The 22414-nt window shown below is 57.0% G+C and overlaps 2 protein-coding genes across 5 annotated transcripts; both read left to right on the top strand.

Annotated features, from left to right (window-relative positions):
- The first annotated feature begins 985 nt into the window (after positions 1 to 985).
- LOC117437602 (tyrosine-protein kinase receptor UFO-like) lies at positions 986 to 16025 on the top strand. Its single transcript, XM_034072113.1, has 16 exons — positions 986 to 1100; positions 2866 to 3023; positions 3619 to 3758; positions 3870 to 3996; positions 4730 to 4759; positions 5327 to 5450; positions 5569 to 5653; positions 6226 to 6321; positions 8256 to 8333; positions 8858 to 8950; positions 9639 to 9760; positions 10506 to 10615; positions 11432 to 11591; positions 13501 to 13637; positions 14855 to 15026; positions 16014 to 16025. Exons 6-16 carry the CDS (start codon positions 5424 to 5426, stop codon positions 16023 to 16025), a joined length of 1092 nt encoding a protein of 363 aa, XP_033928004.1. The 5' UTR covers positions 986 to 1100; positions 2866 to 3023; positions 3619 to 3758; positions 3870 to 3996; positions 4730 to 4759; positions 5327 to 5423.
- A 1306-nt stretch (positions 16026 to 17331) lies between these two features.
- CCDC97 (coiled-coil domain containing 97) lies at positions 17332 to 22118 on the top strand. 4 transcript variants are annotated; one of them, XR_004550483.1, is made up of 5 exons: positions 17332 to 17421; positions 17497 to 17647; positions 19538 to 19751; positions 20839 to 20965; positions 21942 to 22074. XR_004550483.1 is itself a non-coding variant. In XM_034072182.1 (5 exons), the coding sequence occupies exons 1-5, from the start codon at positions 17368 to 17370 to the stop codon at positions 22115 to 22117; spliced, it is 771 nt and encodes a 256-aa protein (XP_033928073.1). In that variant the 5' UTR covers positions 17332 to 17367; the 3' UTR covers position 22118. The 4 variants fall into 4 exon arrangements, 3 of the variants coding, with proteins under 3 accessions (XP_033928073.1, XP_033928074.1, XP_033928075.1); XM_034072182.1 differs by having other exon boundaries at positions 20790 to 20965; positions 21942 to 22118; XM_034072183.1 differs by lacking the exons at positions 17332 to 17421; positions 17497 to 17647 and having other exon boundaries at positions 19623 to 19751.
- Positions 22119 to 22414: the final 296 nt, after the last annotated feature.

Below are 22414 nucleotides of genomic sequence, written 5' to 3'. Positions count from 1 at the left end.
TGCGAGGCCCACAACGCCGTGGGTGGCGGACATCGAGGGCCGCGACCATACAGGTAATGGGGGGGGGGGGACGGGGACCCACCCATCCTTAACCCCCCCCATCCTTACCCCCCCCCCCATTTGGGGTTATCCCATTACCCCCCATTACCCCCCATTGCCCCCATTACAGTTAATGGGGGGGGCACAGACCCCCCATCCTTACCCCCCCCCATTTGGGGTTATCCCATTGCCCCCCATTTGCCCCCCATTGCCCCCATTACAGTTAATGGGGGGGGGCACAGACCCCCCCATCCTTACCCCCCCCATTTGGGGTTATCCCATTGCCCCCATTGCCCCCATTACAGTTAATGGGGGGGGGGGCACAGACCCCCCCATCCTTACCCCCCCCCCATTTGGGGTTATCCCATTGCCCCCCATTGCCCCCATTACAGTTAATGGGGGGGGCACGGACCCCCCCATTTCTTAACCCCCCATTTGGGGTTATCCCATTGCCCCCCATTGCCCCCCATTGCCCCCATTACAGTTAATGGGGGGGGGGCACAGACCCCCCCCATCCTTACCCCCCCCCCCAATTTGGGGTTATCCCATTACCCCCCATTGCCCCCATTACAGTTAATGGGGGGGGGACGGGACCCCCCCATCCTTCACCCCCCCCATCCTTAAACCCCCCCCCATTTGGGGTTATCCCATTGCCCCCCATTGCCCCCCATTACAGGTAATGGGGGTGGGAACGGGACCCCCCCCATCCTTAAACCCCCCATTTGGGGTTATCCCATTGCCCCCCATTGCCCCCCATCTGCCCCCATTACAGTTAATGGGGGGGGGGGCACAGACCCCCCCCCATCCTTACCCCCCCCTTTTGGGGTATCCATTGCCCCCCATTGCCCCCATTACAGTTAATGGGGGGGGGGTCACATATTGGGGTACCCCCCCCCCTTTTGGGGGTCCCATTGACACCTGGTTTCTCCCCCCCCCCCCCACCGGAAGTGGTGCCGCAGCCCCCCCGGCACGTGACTCTGTTGGGGCGAGGCTCTGATTGGCTGGAGCTGGGCTGGGAGCCGGGGGAGGGGGAGAGCCCTGTGAGCACGTGCAGGGTGCAGGTAGGGGGCGCTAGGGGGCAAGGGGGGGGTAAGGGGCGGCTATGGGGCTATAGGGGGTATGGGGCTATGGGGGCTATGGGGCATATGGGGTGACTATGGGGCTATGGGACTCTATGGGGCTATGGGGGGGTATGGGGGGTATGGGGGCTATGGGGGGGCTATGGGGCTATGGGGGGTATGGGGCTATGGGGGGTTATGGGGGGTATGTGGCTCTATGGGGGGTATGGGGCGGTTATGGGGGGTATGGGGGATATGGGGGGTATGGGGGCTATGGAGCAGCTGTGGGGGCTATGGGGGGTATGGGGCTATGGGGGCTATGGGGTTATGGGGGATATGGGGCTATGGGGGGTATGGGGGCTATGGGGCGCTATGGGGCTATGGGGGATATGGGGGATATGGGGTGTCTATGGGGCTATAGGGGGTATGGGGGGTATGGGGCTATGGGGGTATGGGGTGTCTATGGGGCTATGGGGGCTGTGGGGGGTTATGGGTGCTATGGGGGCTATGGGGCTATGGGGCGCTATGGGACTATGGGGGGTATGGGGGATATGGGGGCTGTGAGGGCTATGGGTCTATAGGGGCTATGGGGGTATCGGGGCTATGGGGGGGCTATCGGGCTATGGAGGCTCTGGGGGCTACTCGGGGGGCTATGGGGCTATGGGGGCTATGTGGGATATAGGGGTAAGGGGGATATGGGGCTATAGGGGAATATAGTGGTCTATGGGTCTATAGGGGCTATGGGTGGTATGGGGGCTATAGGGCTTTAGGGGGCTATGGGGGGTATGGGGCTATAGGGGGTATGGGGTTTATGAGGCTATAGGAGGCTATGAGGCTATGGGGGGGTCTATTGATGGGTTATGGAGGGGTTATGGAGGTCTATGGGGGGTTATGGGTCATCTGTGGGGTATCTGTGGTCACTCTATGTGTCTCTCTATGCCCTCTCTATGATCTCTCTATGGTATCTCTATGGTCTCTCTCTATGCTCTCTCTATGCCTTCTCTATGGTCTCTCTATGGTCTCTCTATGCCCTCTCTATGCCCTCTCTATGCTCTCTCTATGCTCTCTCTATGGTCTCTCTATGCCCTCTCTCTATGGTCACTCTCTATGGTCTCTCTATGCCCTCTCTATGGTCTCTCTATGCTCTCTCTATGCTCTCTCTATGGTCTCTCTATGCTCTCTCTATGCCCTCTCTATGCCCTCTCTATGTCCTCTCTATGGTCTCTCTATGCCCTCTCTATGGTCTCTCTATGCTCTCTCTATGCCCTCTCTATGGTCTCTCTATGCCCTCTCTATGCTCTCTCTATGCCCTCTCTATGGTCTCTCTATGCTCTCTCTATGGACACTCTATGGTCTCTCTATGGTCTCTCTATGCCCTCTCTATGGTCACTCTCTATGTTCTCTCTATGCCCTCTCTATGGTCACTCTCTATGTTCTCTCTATGCCCTCTCTATGCTCTCTCTATGCCCTCTCTATGCCCTCTCTATGGTCTCTCTATGCCCTCTCTATGGTCTCTCTATGCCCTCTCTATGCCCTCTCTATGGTCTCTCTATGATCTCTCTTCTGGTCTCTCTATGCCCTCTCTATGGTCTCTCTCTCTATGCTCTCTCTATGCCCTCTCTATGCCCTGTCTATGCTCTCTCTATGTCCTCTCTATGGTGTCTCTATGGTCTCTCTATGCCCTCTCTATGGTCTCTATGGTCTCTCTATGGTGTCTCTATGCCCTCTCTATGCTCTCTCTCTATGGTCTCTGTGTCGCCCCCTGCAGGCGGAGGCCGGCGGGCGCGTGCACGAGCGCGCGGCCCCGCTGCCCCCCCCCCGCCCTGCGGCTCGGGGGGCTCCGCCCCTTCACGCGCTACCGGGTGCGCGTGCGCTGTGGCCCCTCCCCCTGGAGCCAATGGGAGAGCGCCGAGACCCTGGAGGGGGGTGAGGGGGAGGGGCTATGGGGGGGGGGGGGTCTGTGGGGTGGATGTGGGAGGGTCTATGGGGTCTCTATGGGGTCTCTATGGATCTCTATGGTTCTCTATGTGTCCCTATGGGGTCTCTATGGGGTCTCTATGGGGTCTCTATGTGTCTCTATGAGGTCTCTATAGGTCTCCATGGGTCTCTATGGGTCTCTATGGGGTCTCTATGGGTCTCTATGGGTCCCTATGGGTCTCAATGGGGTCTCTATGGGGCCTCTATGTGTCTCTGTGATGGTCTCTATTTGTCTCTATAGGTCTCTATGGCGTCCCTATGGGTCTTTATGGGGTGTCTATGGCTCTCTATGGGGTCTCTGTGTGTCTCTATGGGGTTTCTGTGGGTTCTCTATGGGTCCTTATGTGTCCCTATGGGTCTCTATGTGTCTCTATGGGTCTCTATAGGTCTCTATGGGGTCTCTATGTGTCTCTATGTATCTCTATGGGGTCTCTATGGGGTGTCTATGGTTCTCTATGTATCTCTATGGGGCTGGCCCTGTGACTCCCACAGCTCCAGCCCCCCCCCTTGACCCCCATTTGACCCCCCCCCCCCCCGTTTCCAGCCCCAGGCTCCCCCCCCTCCAACGTGACGCTGGAGCGCGCGGGGGGGCGCGCGCGCGCGCGCTGGGCGCCCCCTAGCGGCGCCCTCAATGGTGCGCTCCGGGGCTACCGACTGCGCTATGGGGGGGACCGGGACCCACAGGTGAGACCCATAGAGACCTATAGAGACCTATAGGAACCTATAGTGACCCATAGGGACCCATAGGGATCCATAGGGACCTATAGGGATCTATAGGGACCCCCCCCATGGCAGGTGGAGCTGGATGTGGGGCTGGCGCAGGAGCAGAGCCTGGAGCTGCAGCAGAATCTATGGGTCCGGGTGGCCCCATACACGGGGGGGGGTGAAGGGCCCTGGAGCCCCACAGTGTGGCTGCCGCCAGGTGAGAGCCTCTGAGCGCGGGCATCCCATAAACTCTGCATCCCATATCCCATATATCCCATATTCTATATCCCATATATCCCATATCCCATATCCTATATCCATATCCCATACCCCATATCCCATATATCCCATATCCTATATGCCATATTCCATATCCCATATATCCTATATCCCATATCCCATATATCCCATATTCTATATCCTATATCCCATACATCCCATACATCCTATACATCCCATATCCTACATCCCATATCCCATATATCCCATATCCTATATCCTATATCCCATATCCCATATCCCATATATCCCATATCACATACCCCATACCCCATATCCCATACCCCATACCCCATATCCCATATCCCATATATCCCATATCACATACCCCATACCTCATATCCCATACCCCATTCCCCCATATCCCATATCCCATATATCCCATATCCCATGCCCCATACCCCATATCCTATATCCTATATCCCATATCCCATATCCCATATATCCCATATCCCATGCCCCATACCCCATATCCTATATCCTATATCCCATATCCCATATCCCATATATCCCATATCCCATATATCCCATATCCCATATCCCATGCCCCATACCCCATATCCTATATCCTATATCCCATATCCCATATCCCATATATCCCATATCCCATGTATCCCATATCCCATACCCCATATCCCATATCCCCAACGATTGTCCCACTGTCTCCACAGTTGGAGAGACACCGCTGGAGACACAGCCTGGTGAGGGCATGAGGTGATGATGATGATGATGGATGATGATGATGATGTCAATGATGTTGATGATGATGTCAAGATGATGATGATGATGATGATGATGTCAATGATGATGATGATGATGATGATGATGTCAATGATGATGATGATGATGACGATGATGGATGATGATGACAAAGTCAATGATGTTGATGACGATGTCAATGATGACAATGATGATGATGATGGATGATGATGATGATGATGATGTCAATGATGACGTCCATGATGATGTCAATGATGTGATGATGATGTCAATGATGATGATGGATGATGATGATGATGTCAATGATGATGATGGATGATGATGATGATGTCAATGATGACATCCATGATGATGTCAATGATGATGATGATGATGGATGATGATGACAATGTCAATGACGTCAATGATGATGGATGATGATGATGATGTCAATGATGATGATGGATGATAATGATGATGTCAATGATGACGTCCATGATGATGTCAATGACGTCACTGATGACATCAGTGATGACGTCAGTGATGACACCCACAACCCTCCCCCACAGTGTCCCTTCCCGCTGCCCATTGGCCACCAGCAGTGGCCGCAGTGGCTGTGCTGGCACTGGTGGCTCTGCTGGCCCTGGGGCTGCTGGGAGCCCGAGCATGGAGGAGGAAGAAGCCCCATTATGGGTGAGCAGCAGCCCCATAGCACCCTATAGCACCCTATAGCACCCTATAGCTCCCTATAGGACCCTATGGTGACCCCATAGGACCCTATGGTGACCCATGGTGTCCCCATGTCCCCCAGTGTGGCCTTTGCCCCCCATGGGGAGCCTGTGGGCTGCAGTTCCGGGTGCGCAGCTCCTACAGCCGCCGATCAACCAATGCCTTGTGTGAGTGTCCCGTGATCCCGGTGGATGGTGGGATGCATTGGGATACATTGGGATCCATTGGGGTCCATTGGTGTCCATGGTGTCCATTGGGGTCCATTGGTGTCCATTGGGGTCCATTGGGATCCATTGGGGTCCATTGGGATCCATTGGTGTCCATTGGGATCCATTGGTGTCCATTGGTGTCCATGGTGTTCGTTGGGATCCATTGGTGTCCATGGTGTCCATTGGAATCCATTGGCATCCAATGGTGTCCATGGGGTCCATTGGTGTCCATGGTGCCCATTGGGATCCATTGGTGTCCATGGTGTCCATGGGGTCCATGGTGTCCATTGGAATCCATTGGTCTCCATTGGTCTCCATGGTGTCCATTGGGATCCGTGGGGTCTCCATTGGGATCCATGGGGTATCAATGGGGTCTCCATGGTTCCATTGGTCTCCATGGGGTCTCCATTTGGGATCTGTGGGGTCTCCATGGGGTCTCCATTGGGATCCATTGGGTCTCCATTGGGATCTCCATTGGGATCCATGGGGTCTCCATTGGGGTCTCCATTGGGATCCATGGGGTTTCCCAGTGTCCCGCCTGGGCATCAGTGAGGAGCTGCAGGAGAAGCTTCGGGATGTGACCTTGGATCGGCACCGCCTGGCGCTGGGCAAGACCCTGGGAGAAGGTGGGTGCAGGGGCCCCATTGATCCTATGGGGTCATCCCATTGATCCTTATGGGGGTGATCCCATTGATCCCTATGGGGTGATCCCATTGATCCTTATGGGGGTGATCCCATTGATCCTATGGGGTGATCCATATGGGGGGTGATCCCATTGATCCTATGGGGTGATCCCATTGATCCTATGGGGGTGATCCCATTGATCCTATGGGGGTGATCACATTGACCCTATGGGGGTGATCCCATTGATACTATGGGGGTGATCCCATTGATCCTATGGGGGTGATCACATTGACCCTATGGGGGTGATCCCATTGATACTATGGGGGTGATCCCATTGATCCCTGTGGGGGTGATTCCATTGATCCTATGGGGTGATCCCATTGATCCCATAGGGGTGATCCCATTGATCCTATGGGGGTGATCCCATTGACCCTATGGGGTTGTTCTCCATTGATCACTATGGGGCTGTTCCCCATTGATCCCTATGGGATTGTTCCCATTGATCCCTATGGGGTTGTTCCCCATTGATCCTATAGGGGTTGTTCCCCATTGATACTATAGGGGTTGTTCCCCATTGATCCTATGGGGGTGATCCCATTGATCCTATAGGGGTGATCCCATTGATCCCTATGGGGTTGTCCTCCTTTGACTCCTATGGGGTTGTTCCCATTGACCTCTATGGGGTTGTTCCCATTGATCCCTATGGGGTTGTTCCCCATTGATCCCTATGGGGTTGATCCCCATTGACCCCTATGGGGTTGTTCCCCATTGATCCCTATGGGGTTGTTCCCATTGATCCCTATGGGGTTGATCCCCATTGACCCCTATGGGGTTGTTCCCCATTGATCCCTATGGGGTTGTTCCCATTGATCCCTATGGGGTTGTTCCCATTGATCCCTATGGGGTTGTTCCCCATTGATCCTATGGGGTGATCCCATTGATCCCTATGGGGTTGATCTCATTGATCCTATGGGGGTGATACCATTGATCCCTATGGGGTTGATCCCATTGATCCTATGGGGGTGATACCATTGACCCCATAGGGGTTGTTCCCCATTGATCCCTATGGGGTTGTTCCCCATTGACACCTATAGGGTTGTTCCCATTGACCCTATGGGGTTTGTTTCCCATTGATCCCTATGGGGCTGTTCCCATTGATCCCTATGGGGTTGTTCCCATTGATCCCTATGGGGTTGTTCCCCATTGATCTCTATGGGGTTGTTCCCATTGATCCCTATGGGGTTGTTCCCCATTGATCTCGATGGGGTTGTTCCCATTGATCCCTATGGGGCTGTTCCCATTGATCCCTATGGGGTTGTTCCCATTGATCCCTATGGGGCTGTTCCCATTGATCCCTATGGGGCTGTTCCCATTGATCCCTATGGGGCTGTTCCCATTGATCCTATGGGGTTGTTCCCCATTGACCCCTATGGGGTTGTTCCCATTGACCCCTATGGGGCTGTTCCCATTGATCCCTATGGGGTTGTTCCCATTGACCCCTATGGGGTTGTTCCCATTGATCCCTATGGGGTTGTTCCCCATTGACCCCTATGGGGGTGATCCCATTGATCCCTATGGGGCTGTTCCCATTGACCCCTATGGGGCTGTTCCCATTGACCCCTATGGGGTTGTTCCCATTGATCCCTATGGGGCTGTTCCCCATTGATCCCTATGGGGTTGTTCCCCATTGATCCCTATGGGGTCATTCCCCATTGATCTCTATGGGGCTGTTCCCCATTGACCCCTATGGGGTGATCCCATTGATCCCTATGGGGCTGTTCCCCATTGACCCCTATGGGGCTGTTCCCCATTGATCCCTATGGGGCTGTTCCCCATTGATCCCTATGGGGTGATCCCATTGATCCCTATGGGGGTTGTTCCCATTGACCCTATGGGGTTTGTTCCCCATTGATCCCTATGGGGCTGTTCCCCCCAGGTGAGTTTGGCTCCGTCGTGGAGGGGCAGCTGCAGCAGGAGAGCGGAGTCCTTAGGGTGGCCGTGAAGAGCATGAAGGGTGAGTGGGACCCGAAATACCCCAAAATCACCCCAAAATGACCCAAAATCACCCCAAAACACCCCAAAATGACCCGAAACCACCCCAAAATGACACAAGATCAACCCCAAATGGCCCTAAAATGACCCGAAAGACCCAAAATGCCCCAAAATCACCAAAATGCCTCAAAATCACCCAAAATGTCCCAAAATGACCCCAAATCACCAAAAACCATCCCAAAACCACCTTAAAACACCCCAAAATGACCCAAAACCACTTGAAATCTCCTAAAATGAACCCAAATGACCCAAAATGACCCAAAACCACTTGAAATCTCCCAAAATGACCCAAAACCAACCAAAATGATCCAAAATCACCCAAAATAACCCAAAACCAACCAAAACCCTCCAAAATGCCCCAAAATTCCCCAAAACCACACAAAATAACCCAGAATGACCCAAAATGCCCCAAAATGACCCAAAATCACCCAAAATGACCCAAAATCACCCAAAATGACCCAAAATCACCCAAAATCCCCCCCCCAGTTCCCATGTGCAGCCGGGCGCAGCTGGAGCAGTTCCTGAGTGAAGCCGCCTGCATGAAGGAGTTCGAGCACCCAAACGTGATGGGGCTGATCGGTGGGGGAGGGGCTATGGGGCTATGGGGGCTATGGGGGCTATGGGGCTATGGGGGGTATGGGGGCTATGGGGCTATGGGGGGTATGGGGCTATGGGGGCTATGGGGCGCTATGGGGCTATGGGGGCTATAGGGCTATGGGGAGCTATGGGGGTTTTGGGGGGTTATGGGGCTATGGGGGCCTATGGGTGCAATGGGTGCTATGGGTGCAATGGGTGCTATGGGTGCTATGGTTGCTATGGATGCTATGGGTGCTATAGGTGCTATGGGTGCTATGGATGCTATGGATGCTATGGGTGCTATGGGTGCTATGGGTGCTATGGATGCTATGGGGGCTATGGGTGCTATGGGTGCTATGGATGCTATGGGGGCTATGGGTGCTATGGGTGCTATGGGTGCTATGGATGCTATGGGTGCTATAGGTACTATGGGTGCTATGGGTGCTATGGATGCTATGGGTGCTATGGGTGCTATGGGTACTATGGGTGCTATGGGTGCTATGGATGCTATGGATGCTATGGGTGCTATGGGTGCTATGGATGCTATGGGTGCTATGGGTGCTACGGGTGCTATGGGTGCTATGGGTCTCTATGTGTCCCTATGGGTCCCTATGGGTCCCTATGGGTCTCTATGGGTCTCTATGGGTCCCTATGGATCCCTATGGGTCTCTTTGTGTCTCCCCTCCCCCAGGTGTGTGCCTGCAGCCCTGGGGGGAGGGGTCTCTCCCCGCCCCCATCGTTGTGCTCCCGTTCATGGCTCATGGGGACCTGCACAGCTTCCTGCTGCAGGCACGGCTGGGGCAGCCCCCGAGGGTGAGGGGCTATGGGGGCTATGGGGTCTATTGGGGTTAGGGGGTCTATGGGGTCTGTGGGGTCTGTGGGGGCTATGGGGTCTGTGGGGTCTATGTGGTCTATGGGGCTCTATGGGGTCTGTGGGGGCTATGGGGGCTATGGGGGCTATGGGGTCTGTGGGGTCTGTGGGGGCTATGGGCTCTGTGGGGCCTGTGGGGTCTATGGGGGCTATGGGGTCTATGGGGCTATGGGGTCTATGGGGTCTATGGGGCTATGGGGTCTATGGGGTCTGTGGGGTCTGTGGGGTCTATGGGGTCTGTGGGGTCTGTGGGGGCTATGGGGCTCTATGGGGTCTGTGGGGTCTATGGGGCTCTATGGGGTCTATGGGTCTATGGGGTGTGTTGGGTCTATGGGCTCTATGGGCGCTATGGGGTTTATGGGGTCTGTGGGGTCTATGTGGTCTATGCGGTCTATGGGCTCTATGGGGTCTGTTGGGGCTATGGGGTCTATGGGGACTATGGGGTCTGTGGGGTCTGTGGGTTCTATGGGGTCTATGGGGCTCTATGGGCTCTATGGCTCTATGGGGCTCTATGGGGTTTATGGGGTCTATTTGTCTATGGGGTCTATGGTCTCTATGGGTCTCTATGGTCTCTATGGGTCTCTATGTGTGCCTATGTGTCTCTATGGCCTCTATGGGTCTCAACGGTCTCTATGTGTCTCTATGTGTCCCCATGTGTCCCCATGTGTCCGTGTGTTGTGGGTTCAGGCTCTGTCTCCAGGGATGCTGCTGTGCTTCCTACGGGACATTGCTGCTGGGATGGAATATCTGAGCCTGAGGAACTTCATCCATAGGGACCTGGCGGCGAGGAACTGCATGTGGGGCACGGCGGGGGGAGGGGCTGTGGGGTCATGGGGGTATGGGGGCAGTGGGGTAAGGGGGGGAATGGGAGGAATGGTGTCAATGGGGTAATGGGGGTAATGGGGGCTATGGGGGAAATGGGGTCAATGGGGCAATGGGGTTATGGGGGTAATGGGGGGAATTGGAGGAATGGGGGCAATGGGACATGGGGACAACATGGGGATATAGGATGCCCAATGGGATCCCCATTGAGGTCCCCACTGAGCCCCCATTGAGCTCCCATTGAAGCCCCATTGAGGCCCCATTGAGTCCCCATTGGGATCCCCATTGAGGCCCCATTGAGGTCCCATTGAGCCCCCATTGAGGTCCCATTGAGCCCCCATTGAGCTCCCATTGAGGTCCCCATTGAGCTCCCATTGAGGCCCCACTGTGGTGCCCATTGCGGTGCCTGTTGAGGTCCCCATTGGGATCCCCATTGAGGCCCCATTGAGCTCCCATTGAGGTCCCCATTGAGGCCCCATTGAGGTCCCCATTGAGGTCCCCATTGAGGTCCCCATTGGGCTCCCATTGGGATCCCCATTGAGATCCCATTGAGCTCCCATTGAGCTCCCATTGAGCTCCCCATTGAGCTCCCATTGAGGCCCCATTGAGGCCCCACTGAGGTGCCCATTGCGGTGCCTGTTGAGGTCCCCATTGAGATCCCCATTGAAGTCCCCATTGAGCTCCCATTGAGCTCCCATTGAAGCCGCCATTGAGCTCCCATTGAGGCCCCCACTGAGGCCCCCACTGAGGTCCCCACTGAGGTGCCCATGTCAGTGCCTGTTCCCCCCCAGGCTGGACGCGCGGCTGCGGGTGCTGGTGGCAGACTTCGGGCTGGCCAAGCGCCTGGGGGAGGGGCAGTATTACCGCCAGGGCCGCGTGGCTCCAGTACCCGTCAAGTGGGTGGCACTGGAGAGCCTGGAGAGCCGGGTCTACAGCACCAAGAGTGATGTGGTGAGAGCTGGGATAGACCCAAAACTGCGTGAAATAGCCCCAAAATAGCCCAAAATGAGCCCAAAATGAGCCCAAAATACCCCAAAACAGCCCAAAATACCCCAGAACTGCCCAAAAAGAGCCCAAAATAGCCCCAAAACGGCCCTAAAACACACAAAACAGGCCAAAACAGTCTGAAACAGCCCAAAATAGATCAAAGTACCCCAAACCAGCCCAAAATAGCCCCAAAACAGACCCAAATCAGCCCCAACACAGCCCGAAACAACCCTAAATAGCCCCAAAACAGCTCCAAAACCAGCCCAAACCAGCCCAAAAACAGCTCCTAAAGAGCATAGAACAGCACAAAACCAGAACAAAACAGCCCAAAACAGCCCAAAACAACCCCAAAACAGCATGAAACACCCCAAAACAGCCCAAATTCAGCCCACAACAGCCCCAAACCACCCCAAACTACTCCAAACCACCCCAAAACATCAAAAAACACCTTAAAACACCCCTAAACACCCTAAAAACCCCTAAAACACCCTAAAATACCCCAAAACCACCCCAAATCCCCCCAAAACACCCCTTGAACCCCTCCCAACACCCCCCCACCCTCTTCCAGCCAATGGGAGGGCAGCGGTGGGAGATGGCAGCCAATGGGAGGGCAGCGGGAGGTGATGGCAGCCAATGGGAGGGCAGCGGGAGGTGATGGCAGCCAATGGGAGGGCAGCGGGGGGAGCCGCAGCCAATGGGAGGGCAGCGGGAGGTGATGGCAGCCAATGGGAGGGCAGCAGTGGGTGACGGCAGCCAATGGGAGGGCAGTGGGGAGTTATGTCAGCCAATGGGAGTGCAGCGGCAGGTGACGGCAGCCAATGGGAGGGCAGCGGTGGGTGACGTCAGCCAATGGGATGGCAGCGGGGGGTGATGGCAGCCAATGGGAGGGCAGCGAGGGGTGATGGCAGCCAATGGGATGGCAGCGAGGGGTGATGGCAGCCAATGGGAGGGCAGCGAGGGGTGATGGCAGCCAATGGGAGGGCAGCGGGGGGTGACGGCAGCCAATGGGAGGGCAGCGGGAGGTGATGGCAGCCAATGGGATGGCAGCGGGGGGTGCTGGCAGCCAATGGGATGGCAGCGAGGGGTGACGGCAGCCAATGGGAGCGCAGCGGGGGGTGACGGCAGCCAATGGGAGGGCAGCAGGGGGTGATGGCAGCCAATGGGATGGCAGCGGGAGGTGATGGCAGCCAATGGGATGGCAGCGGGAGGTGATGGCAGCCAATAGGAGGGCAGCGGGCGGTGATGGCAGCCAATGGGAGGGCAGCGAGGGGCGCCGCAGCCAATGGGAGGGCAGCGGGGGGTGCTGGCAGCCAATGGGAGGGCAGCGGGGGGTGATGGCAGCCAATGGGAGGGCAGCGGGGGGTGATGGCAGCCAATGGGAGGGCAGCGGGGGGTGCTGGCAGCCAATGGGAGTGCAGCAGCGGGTGATGGCAGCCAATGGGAGGGCAGCGGGGGGTGATGGCAGCCAATGGGAGGGCAGCGGGAGGTGACGGCAGCCAATGGGAGGGCAGCGGGAGGTGACGGCAGCCAATGGGAGGGCAGCGGGAGGTGACGGCAGCCAATGGGAGGGCAGCGGGGGGTGATGGCAGCCAATGGGAGGGCAGCGAGGGGCGCCGCAGCCAATGGGAGGGCAGTGAGGGGAGCCGCAGCCAATGGGATGGCAGGGAGGAGTGATGTCAGCCAATGGGAGGGCAGCGGGAGGTGATGGCAGCCAATGGGAGGGCAGCGGGGGGTGATGGCAGCCAATGGGATGGCAGCGGGGGGTGATGGCAGCCAATGGGATGGCAGCGGCGGGTGATGGCAGCCAATGGGATGGCAGCGGGGGATGATGGCAGCCAATAGGAGCGCAGCCCAGTGTTGTACTGCCCCCTAGTGGTCGTTCGGGGTGACGATGTGGGAGGTCCTGGCGCGCGGCCGAACCCCCTACCCGGGGCTGGAGAACGGGGACGTGTACGAGTACCTGAGGGGGGGGCAGCGGCTGAGAGCACCCCCGGACTGCCCCCCGGAGCTGTGAGTGACACAGGGGGACCCATAGAGACCCTATAGAGATACATAGGGACACATGGGGACACATAGAGACATATAGAGGCACATAGAGATGCATAGAGACACATGGGGACACATAGAGACACATAGGGAGCCATAGGGACACATAGACCCCCATAGATCCCCATAGACACCCATTACCCCCATAGACCCCCATAGACCCCAATAGCCGCATATACTCCCATAGATACCCATAGCCCCATAGACCCCCATAGACCCCATAGAACCCCATAGACCCCCATAGCCCATAGACTCCCATAGACCCCCATACACCCCATAGACCCCATATACCCCCATAGATCCCCATAGAGCACATAAACCCCCATATACCCCCATAGATCCCCATAGACCCCCATTACTCCCCATTGCCCCCATAGACCCCATAGACCCCCATAGCCCCCTAGTGCCCCATAGACCCCCATAGACCCCAAAAACCCCCATAGACCCCCATAGCCCCATTGCCCACCACAGACCCCCATAGACCCCCATAGACCCCATAGACCCCCATAGTGCCCCACAGACCCCCATAGACCCCAATAGCCGCATATACCCCATAGACACCCATAGACCCCCATAGACCCCATAGACCCCATAGAACCCCATAGACCCCATAGACCCCCGTAGTGCCCCACAGAACCCCATAGACCCCCATACACCCCATATATCCCATAGACCCCATAGAACCCCATAGACCCCATAGACCCCCATAGTGCCCCACAGAACCCCATAGACCCCCATACACCCCATATATCCCATAGACCCCCATTACCCCCCATTGCCCCCATAGACTCCCATAGTGCCCCATAGAACCCCGTAGATCCCCATAGACCCCCATATACCCCCATATGCCCCCATAGCCCCGTAGACCCCCATAGACCCCATAGCCCCCCATAGACCCCATAGCCCCCCATAGCGCCCCATAGCCCCATAGAACCCATATACCCCCATAGACCCCATAGACCCTTATAGACCCCCATAGGCCCCCATAGACCCCATAGACCCCCATAGACCCCATAGATCCCCACAGACCCCCATAGTGCCCCATAGACCCCCATAGACCCATGTAGTGCCCCGTAGACCTCCATAGACCCCCGTAGATCCCCATAGACCCCATTACTCCCCATTGCCGCCATAGACCCCCATAGTGCCCCATAGACCCCATAGCGCCCCATTGCCCGCAGGTACTCGCTCATGCTCCGCTGCTGGGCCGCAGACCCTCGGGCCAGACCAAGCTTCACGGAGCTGGGGGGGGCGCTGAGAGCCCTGCCCCCCCCCGCCCCCCTCTACGTCAACATGGGGGAGGGGGGGGCGGCGGGGGGGGGAGGGGAGGGGGGGGGCAAGGAGGTGGAGGGGGTATCCCCCCCCGAGCCCCCCCCGCCCCCCCCTCACAGCGATGGGGGAGGGGGGCCCGGGCGCTATGTGGTTTGTCCGCCCCCCCCCAATGGGGAACCCCCCGAGGAGACCCCCCCCCATTGGGATGTGCATGAAGGGGGGGGGTAAAGTGGGGACCCCCCCAATGGGACCCCATCAATGGGACCCCCCCCTTCACCCCACAATGGGACCCCCAATGGGATCCCCTAATGGGCCTCCCCCCTGCAGCCCCCAATGGTACCCCTCCATAGAATGGGACCCCCCCAATGGGACCCTCCAGGTACAGGGGTGAACCAGGCCCCCCCCCCCCCAATGGAATGGGACATCCCAATGGGACCCCATCAATGGAACCCCCCCCCCGCACCCCACAATGGGACCCCCCAGTGGGACCCCCCCAATGGGCCTCTCCTAATGGTACCTCCCCCCATAGAATGGGACCCCCCCAGTGGGACTCTCCAGGTACTGGGGTGAACCAGGACCCCCCTCATTGGAATGGGACATCCCAATAGGACCCCATCAATGGGATCCCCCCCCAATGGGAACCCCCCCTGCAGCCCCCAATGGGACCCCCCCATAGAATGGGACCCCCCTGCAGACCTCAATTGCACCCCCCCCCAATGGGACCCCATCAATGGGAACCCCCATAGAATGGGAACCCCCCAATGGGACCCTCCAGGTACTGGGGTGAACCAGGACCCCCCCTCCAATGGAATGGGACATCCCAATGGGACCCCATTAATGGGACCCCCACATAGAATGGGACCCCTCTGCAATGGCAACCCTCCCCTGCAGCCCACAATGGGACCCCCCCATAGAATGGGACCCCCCAGTGGGACCCCCCCTCAACGGAATGAGACATCCCAATGAGAACCCATCAATGGAACCCCCCCACCCCCCACAATGGGACCCCCCAATGGGACCCTCCCAGTGGGCCCCTCCTAATGGGACCCCCCCAATGGGACCCTCCAGGTACAGGGGTGAACCAGGACCCCCCCCTCAATGGAATGGGACATCCCAATGGGACCCCATCAATGGGATCCCCCCCTAATGGGAACCCCCCCTGCAGCCCACAATGGGACCCCCCCATAGAATGGGACCCCCCACAAATGGGACCCCCCCAGGTACTGGGGTACCCCAGGACCCCCCCAAATGATGGGACCCCCCCCTCCTGTACTGGGGAGCCCTGGGCCCCCCCCAAAAGGGTCCGGACCCCCCCCAACTGATGGGGACCCCCATAGGGATGGGACCCCCCCCCACAATGGTACCCCCCAAAGGGCCCCCCCCAATGGGGACCCCCCCATGGTACTGGGGTGCCCCAGGCCCCCCCCATTGCCCCCCCGCAGCGACCCCCCCCCAATAAAGCCACGTGACCTGCGCCAGCCTCTGCTTATTTATGGGGAGGGGAATAACCCTGGGCTGAGCCACGCCCACCGCGACCGTCAGCCAATGGGAGCAGGGCGCTCCTGCCCGCCGGCCAATGGGAGCAGGGCGCTCCCTGCCCGCCAGCCAATGGGAGCAGGGCGCTCCCCGCCCGTCAGCCAATGGGAGCAGGGCGCTCCCCGCTCGTCAGCCAATGGGAGCAGGGCGCTCCCCGCCCGTCAGCCAATGGGAGCAGGGCGCTCGCCGCTCCCAGGCCAATACATTCCCACTTTTAGGCATGGAATTCCCATTTTTAGGCATGGAATTCCCAATTTTAGGGATGGAATTCCCAATTTTGGGGGTGAAATTCCCAATTCTGGGGGTAGAATTCCCAGTTTTAGGGCTGGAATTCCGATTTCAGGAGTGGAAATCCCAATTTTCGGGGTGGAATTCCGATTTCGGGCATGGAATTCCCACTTTTAGGTATGGAATTCCCAAATTTGGGGTGGAATTCCCAATTTTTGGGGTAGAATTCCCAATTTTAGGGGTTGAATTCTCAATTTTGGGGGTGAAATTCCCAATTTTAGGGATGGAATTCCGATTTCAGGGGTGGAATTCCCAATTTCGGGGGTGACATTCCCAATTTCGGGGGTGGAATTCCTTCTTTAGGGTCAAATTCCCACTTCTAGTGGTGGAATTCCCACTTTTAGGCATAGAATTCCCAATTTCCATGGTGGAATTCCCAATGTGGGGGCAGAATTCCCACTTTAGGGGTGGAATTCCCGATTTTAGTGCTGGAATTCCCGATTTTAGTGGTGAAATTCCCACTTTTGGGGGTGAAATTCCCACTTTTGGGCTCTATCCCATAGTTTAACCAACGGGGTAGGAACCAAACACCCCCGGAACCTTCCTTGCGCGCACCGCTCCGCCCCGGAAGTGACGCAGCGCGGACCTCTGAGCCTCAATGCGGGCTGTGCCGCACTCAAACGGGTCCGGGCTGCCGGGGGGGGTCCTTGAGGTAATCCCTGTGTCCCCCCCCCCTTTTCCCTATGGAATTTGGGGTGTCCCCCCCCTTAACCCCCCTCCCCTTTAGGGCATGGCCGAGGGGGACCCCAAAGCGGACCCCATAGAGCCGGGGGGGACCCCAATGGGCGACGGACGAGGCCTCCCCCGGCCCCGGCGGCCTCAGGCCCGGACCGTGGTGAGGAACAGGAGGTTTGCGGCCCTGCAGGAGCTGAGGAGGGGTAAGGGGGGGATATAGGGGGCTATAGGGTCAATGGGGGGTAATGGGGGCTATAGGGTCAATGGGGGCTATGGGGGCTATAGGGTCAATGGGGGGTAATGGGGGCTATAGGGTCAATGGGGGCTATAGGGTCAATGGGGGGTAATGGGGGCTATAGGGTCAATGGGGGCTATGGGGGCTATAGGGTCAATGGGGGGTAATGGGGGCTATAGGGTCAATGGGGGCTATGGGGGCTATAGGGTCAATGGGGGCTATGGGGGGTAATGGGGGCTATGGGGGCTATGGGGGGTAATGGGGGCTATAGGGTCAATGGGGGCTATGGGGGGTAATGGGGGCAATGGGGGCTATAGGGTCAATGGGGTGATGGGGGGATATGGGGGTGAATGGGGGCTATGGGGCTATGGGGGTGATGGGGGCTATGGGGGCTATAGGGTCAATGGGGGCTATGGGGGGTAATGGGGGCAATGGGGCTATGGGGGTGAATGGGGGCTATGGGGTAATGGGGGCTATGGGGGTCAATGGGATATGGGGACAATGGGGATCTATGGGGTAATGGGGGCTATAGGGATCTATGGGGTGATGGAGGGGAATGGGGGGGCTATGGGGGTAATGGGGTAATGGGGATCTATGGGGGGTATGGGGGGTAATGGGGGTTGTGGGGTAATGGGGGTTAATGGGGGGTATGGGAATAGGGGGTATGGGGGTAATGGGGGGCTATGGGGTGATGGGGGGAATGGGGGTATGGGGATAATGGGGGGATATAGGGGAATGAGGGTAATGGGGGGCTATGTGGGTTATAGGGCCAATGGGGGCTATGGGGGGTAATGGGGGCTATGGGGCTATGGGGGTGATTGGGGGCTATGGGGTAATGGGGGCTATGGGGGTCAATGGGGTAAGGGGGTAATGGGGGTATGGGGTATGGGGACAATGGGGATCTATGGGGTGATGGAGGGTAATGGGGGCTATGGGGGCTATAGGGTCAATGGGGGCTATAGGGATCTATGGGGTGATGGGGTAATGGGGATAATGGGGGGAATGGGGGCTATGGGGATAATGGGGATCTATGGGGGGTATGGGGGGTAATGGGGGCTGTGGGGTAATGGGGGTTAATGGGGGGTATGGGAATAGGGGGTATGGGGGTAATGGGGGCAATGGGGGTCAATGGGGTAATGGGGGGAATAGGGGGAATGGGGGGGTATGGGGTAATGGAGGGGAATGGGGGTCAATGGGGGGTAATGGGGGCTATGGGGTAATGGGGGTTAATGGGGGGAATGGGGGAATGGGGGTAATGGGCTATAGGGGGCAAAGGGGGTAATGAGGTAATGGGGGGAATGGGGGTAATGGGATATGGGGGTAATGGGTGTAATAGGGGGTAATGGGGGGCTATGGTTGGCTATGGGGGTAATGGGGGTCTATGGGGGGGGAATGGGGGTATGGGGGTAATGGGGCAATGGGGGTAATGGGGGGCAATGGGGGCAATACAATTGGGGGCTCCCCTATCCATTGGGTGCTCCCATTACACTGGGGGGGGGAGTTCCCCATTGTCCCCTTTATCTTTGTTAACCCCATTTCCCCATTACCCCATTACCCCCATTAACCCATTCCCCCCATTGCCCCCATTACTTCATTACCCCCATTCCCCCATTACCCCATTGTCCCCCTATTGCCCCCATTCCCCCCATTACCCCATTCCCCCATTCCCCCCATTAACCCCATTACCCCATTCCCCCCATTACCCCATTCCCCCCATTGCCCTATTCCCCCCATTACCCCATTGACCCCATTATCCCTATTCCCCCCATTACCCCATTACCCCCATTCCCCCCATTGCCCCCATTACTCCCATTACCCCCATTACCCCATTGACCCCATTGCCCCCATTACCCCACAGGGGGTCAGTACTTCAGCGAGCAGGAGATGCGCGCCCGTGAGCCCCTCCTCTACCAGCACTACATTGGGCAGTACCAAGAGGGGGGGGGGGACGGACCCCCCCCCGGACCCCCACTTTGGGGGCGCCCCCCCCTCCCTCTCGGCCCTACTGCTGCGCTCCATGGAGGAGGAGGCCCTACAGCAGCGGCTGAGCCTACAGCGCCTGCGGGATGGGGGTAGGGTTATAGGGTCCCTATAGGGAATGGGGACCCTATGGGGAATGGGGTCCTTATGGGGAATGGGGTCCCTATGGGGAATGGGATCCTTGTGGGGAATGGGGTCCTTATGGGGAATGGGGTCCCTATGGGGAATGGGGTCCCTATGGGGAATGGGGTCCCTATGGGCAATGGGGTCCTTATGGGTAATGGGGACCCTATGGGGAATGGGGTCCCTATGGGGAATGGGGTCCCTATGGGCAATGGGGTCCTTATGGGTAATGGGGACCCTATGGGGAATGGGGTCATTGTGGGGAATGGGGTCCTTATGGGTAATGGGGTCTCTATGGGGAATGGGGTCCTTATGGGTAATGGGGTCCCTATGGGTAATGGGGTCCTTATGGGTAATGGGGTCCCTATGGGCAATGGGGTCCTTATGGGTAATGGGGTCCTTATGGGTAGTGGGTTCCTATGGGTAATGGGGTCCTTAGGGGTAATGGGGTTCCTATGGGTAATGGGGTCCCTATGGGGAATGGGGTCCTTATGTGGAATGGGGTCCCTATGGGGAATGGGGTCCTTATGGGTAATGGGGTCCCTATGGGGAATGGGGTCCTGATGGGGAATGGGGTCCCTATGGGGAATGGGGTCCCTATGGGGAATGGGGTCCCTATGGGTAATGGGGTCGAGATGGGGAATGGGGTCCTGATTGGTAATGGGGTCCTTATGGGCAATGGGGTCCCTATGGGGAATGGGGTCCTTGTGGGGAATGGGGTTCCTATGGGCAATGGGGTCCCTATGGGGAATGGGGTCCCTATGGGGAATGGGGACCCTATGGGGAATGGGGTCTGTATGGGTAATGGGGTCCCTCTGGGGAATGGGGTTCTGATGGGTAATGGGGTCCTTATGGGTAATGGGGTCCCTATGGGTAATGGGGTTCTTATGGATAATAGGGTCCCTATCGGTAAGGGGGTCCCTGTGGGTAATGGGGTCCTGATGGGTAATGGGGTCCCTATGGGCAATGGGGTCCCCATGGAAACATTGGGATCCCAATGGATTTAGGGGCTCCCTATGGATACGGATCCCACCTCTATGTCCCCATCTTCCCCAGATGAGGACGGGGACCCCTCCCCCCCCCACATCCCGGACGCATCCGAACGGGAACTGCTCCGAGCTGAGTTCCTGTCCCGCATGGAGCAGAGCTTCCTGGAGGGGCAGGACCGGGAGTTCGACTACAGGTAACCCCCATCCCCCATCCCATATCCCATCCCATTCCCTCTTTATCCCATTCCTGCTTTATCCCATCCCATTCCCCTTATCCCATCTCATTCCTTCCTTATCCCATCCCATTCCTGCCTTATCCCATCCCATTCCTTCCTTATCCCATCCCATTCCTGCCTTATCCCATCCCATTCCCTCCTTATCCCATCCCATTCCTTCCTTATCCCATTCCCTTCTTATCCCATCCCATTCGTTCCTTATCCCATCCCATTCACTCATCCCATTCCTGCCTTATCCCATCCCATTCCCATTATCCCACCCCATTCCTGCCTTATCCCATCCCATTCCTTATCCCATCCCATTCCCTCCTTGTCTCATCCCATTCCTGCCTTATCCCATCCCATTCCCCTCCTTATGCCCATTCCTTCCTTATCCCATCCCATTCCCACCTTATCCCATCCCATTCCTTCCTTATCCCATCCCATTCCCTCCTTATCCCATCCCGTTCCTGCCTTATCCCATCCCATTCCCTCCTTATCCTATTCCTTCCTTATCCCATCCCATTCTCTCCTTATCCCATCCCTTTCCTTCCTTATCTTATCCCATTCCCTCCTTATCCCATCCCATTCCGCCCTTATCCCATCCCATTCACTCATCCCATTCCTGCCTTATCCCATTCCATTCCTTCCTTATCCCATCCCATTCTTTCCTTATCCCATCCCATTCCCCTTATCCCATCCCATTTCTTTCTTATCCCATCCCATTCCTGCTTTATCCCACCCCATTCCTTCCTTATCCCATCCCATTCTCTCCTTATCCCATCCCATTCCCTCCTTGTCTCATCCCATTCATTCCTTATCCCATCTCATTCCCCTCCTTATCCCCATTCCTTCTTTATCCCACCCCATTATTTCCTTATCCCATCCCATTCCTTCCTTATCCCATTCCCTTCTTCATCCCATCCCATTCCTTATCCCACCCCCCCATTCCCAGCCAGGTGGACGGGAATGCTGACCTGGATCTCGGGATCATTGCTGAGCGGGATGCTGAGGAGCGTTACTTCGATGCAGAGGAGCCCAGCGCTGCCCCCCCCCTGCAATAAAGGGGGGACCCCCCCCAAATCCCCCCCATTGCTGTGGGATTGGGGTGAGAAAGGGGGTTTGGGGTAAAAAGAAGGGATTTTGGGGTAAAAAAAGAGGGTTTGGGGTAAAAAGAGGGGATTTTGGGGTAAAAAGAGGGGATTTTGGGGTAAAAAAAGAGGGTTTGGGGTAAAAAGAGGGGATTTTGGGGTAAAAAGAGGGGATTTTGGGGTAAAAAAAGAGGGTTTGGGATAAAAAGAGGGGATTTGGGGTAAAAAGAAGGGATTTTGGGCAAAATTTTTTTTTGGGGTAAAAAGAGGGGATTTTGGGCAAAATGGTTTTTTTGGGGTAAAAAAAGGGGATTTTGGGCAAAATGGGTTTTTGGGG

The sequence above is a fragment of the Melopsittacus undulatus genome, chromosome 24 (genome assembly GCF_012275295.1).
Source record: "Melopsittacus undulatus isolate bMelUnd1 chromosome 24, bMelUnd1.mat.Z, whole genome shotgun sequence".
Classification (NCBI taxonomy): Eukaryota; Metazoa; Chordata; class Aves; order Psittaciformes; family Psittaculidae; genus Melopsittacus; species Melopsittacus undulatus.
The sequence above is the reverse complement of the archived record's forward strand: the minus strand, read 5'-3'. Positions and strand labels throughout refer to the sequence as shown.

Coding starts and splice junctions, on each gene's coding strand:
- LOC117437602 (XM_034072113.1), top strand. CDS start 5,424: ATGGAGGAGGAAGAAGCCCCATTATGG. Junction 5,654..6,225: donor CCGATCAACCAATGCCTTGT/GTGAGTGTCCCG, acceptor GGGGTTTCCCAG/TGTCCCGCCTGGGCATCAGT. Junction 11,592..13,500: donor ACAGCACCAAGAGTGATGTG/GTGAGAGCTGGG, acceptor ACTGCCCCCTAG/TGGTCGTTCGGGGTGACGAT.
- CCDC97 (XM_034072182.1), top strand. CDS start 17,368: ATGCGGGCTGTGCCGCACTCAAACGGGTCCGGGCTGCCGGGGGGGGTC. Junction 17,422..17,496: donor TGCCGGGGGGGGTCCTTGAG/GTAATCCCTGTG, acceptor CCTCCCCTTTAG/GGCATGGCCGAGGGGGACCC. Junction 19,752..20,789: donor ACAGCGCCTGCGGGATGGGG/GTAGGGTTATAG, acceptor CAATGGATTTAG/GGGCTCCCTATGGATACGGA.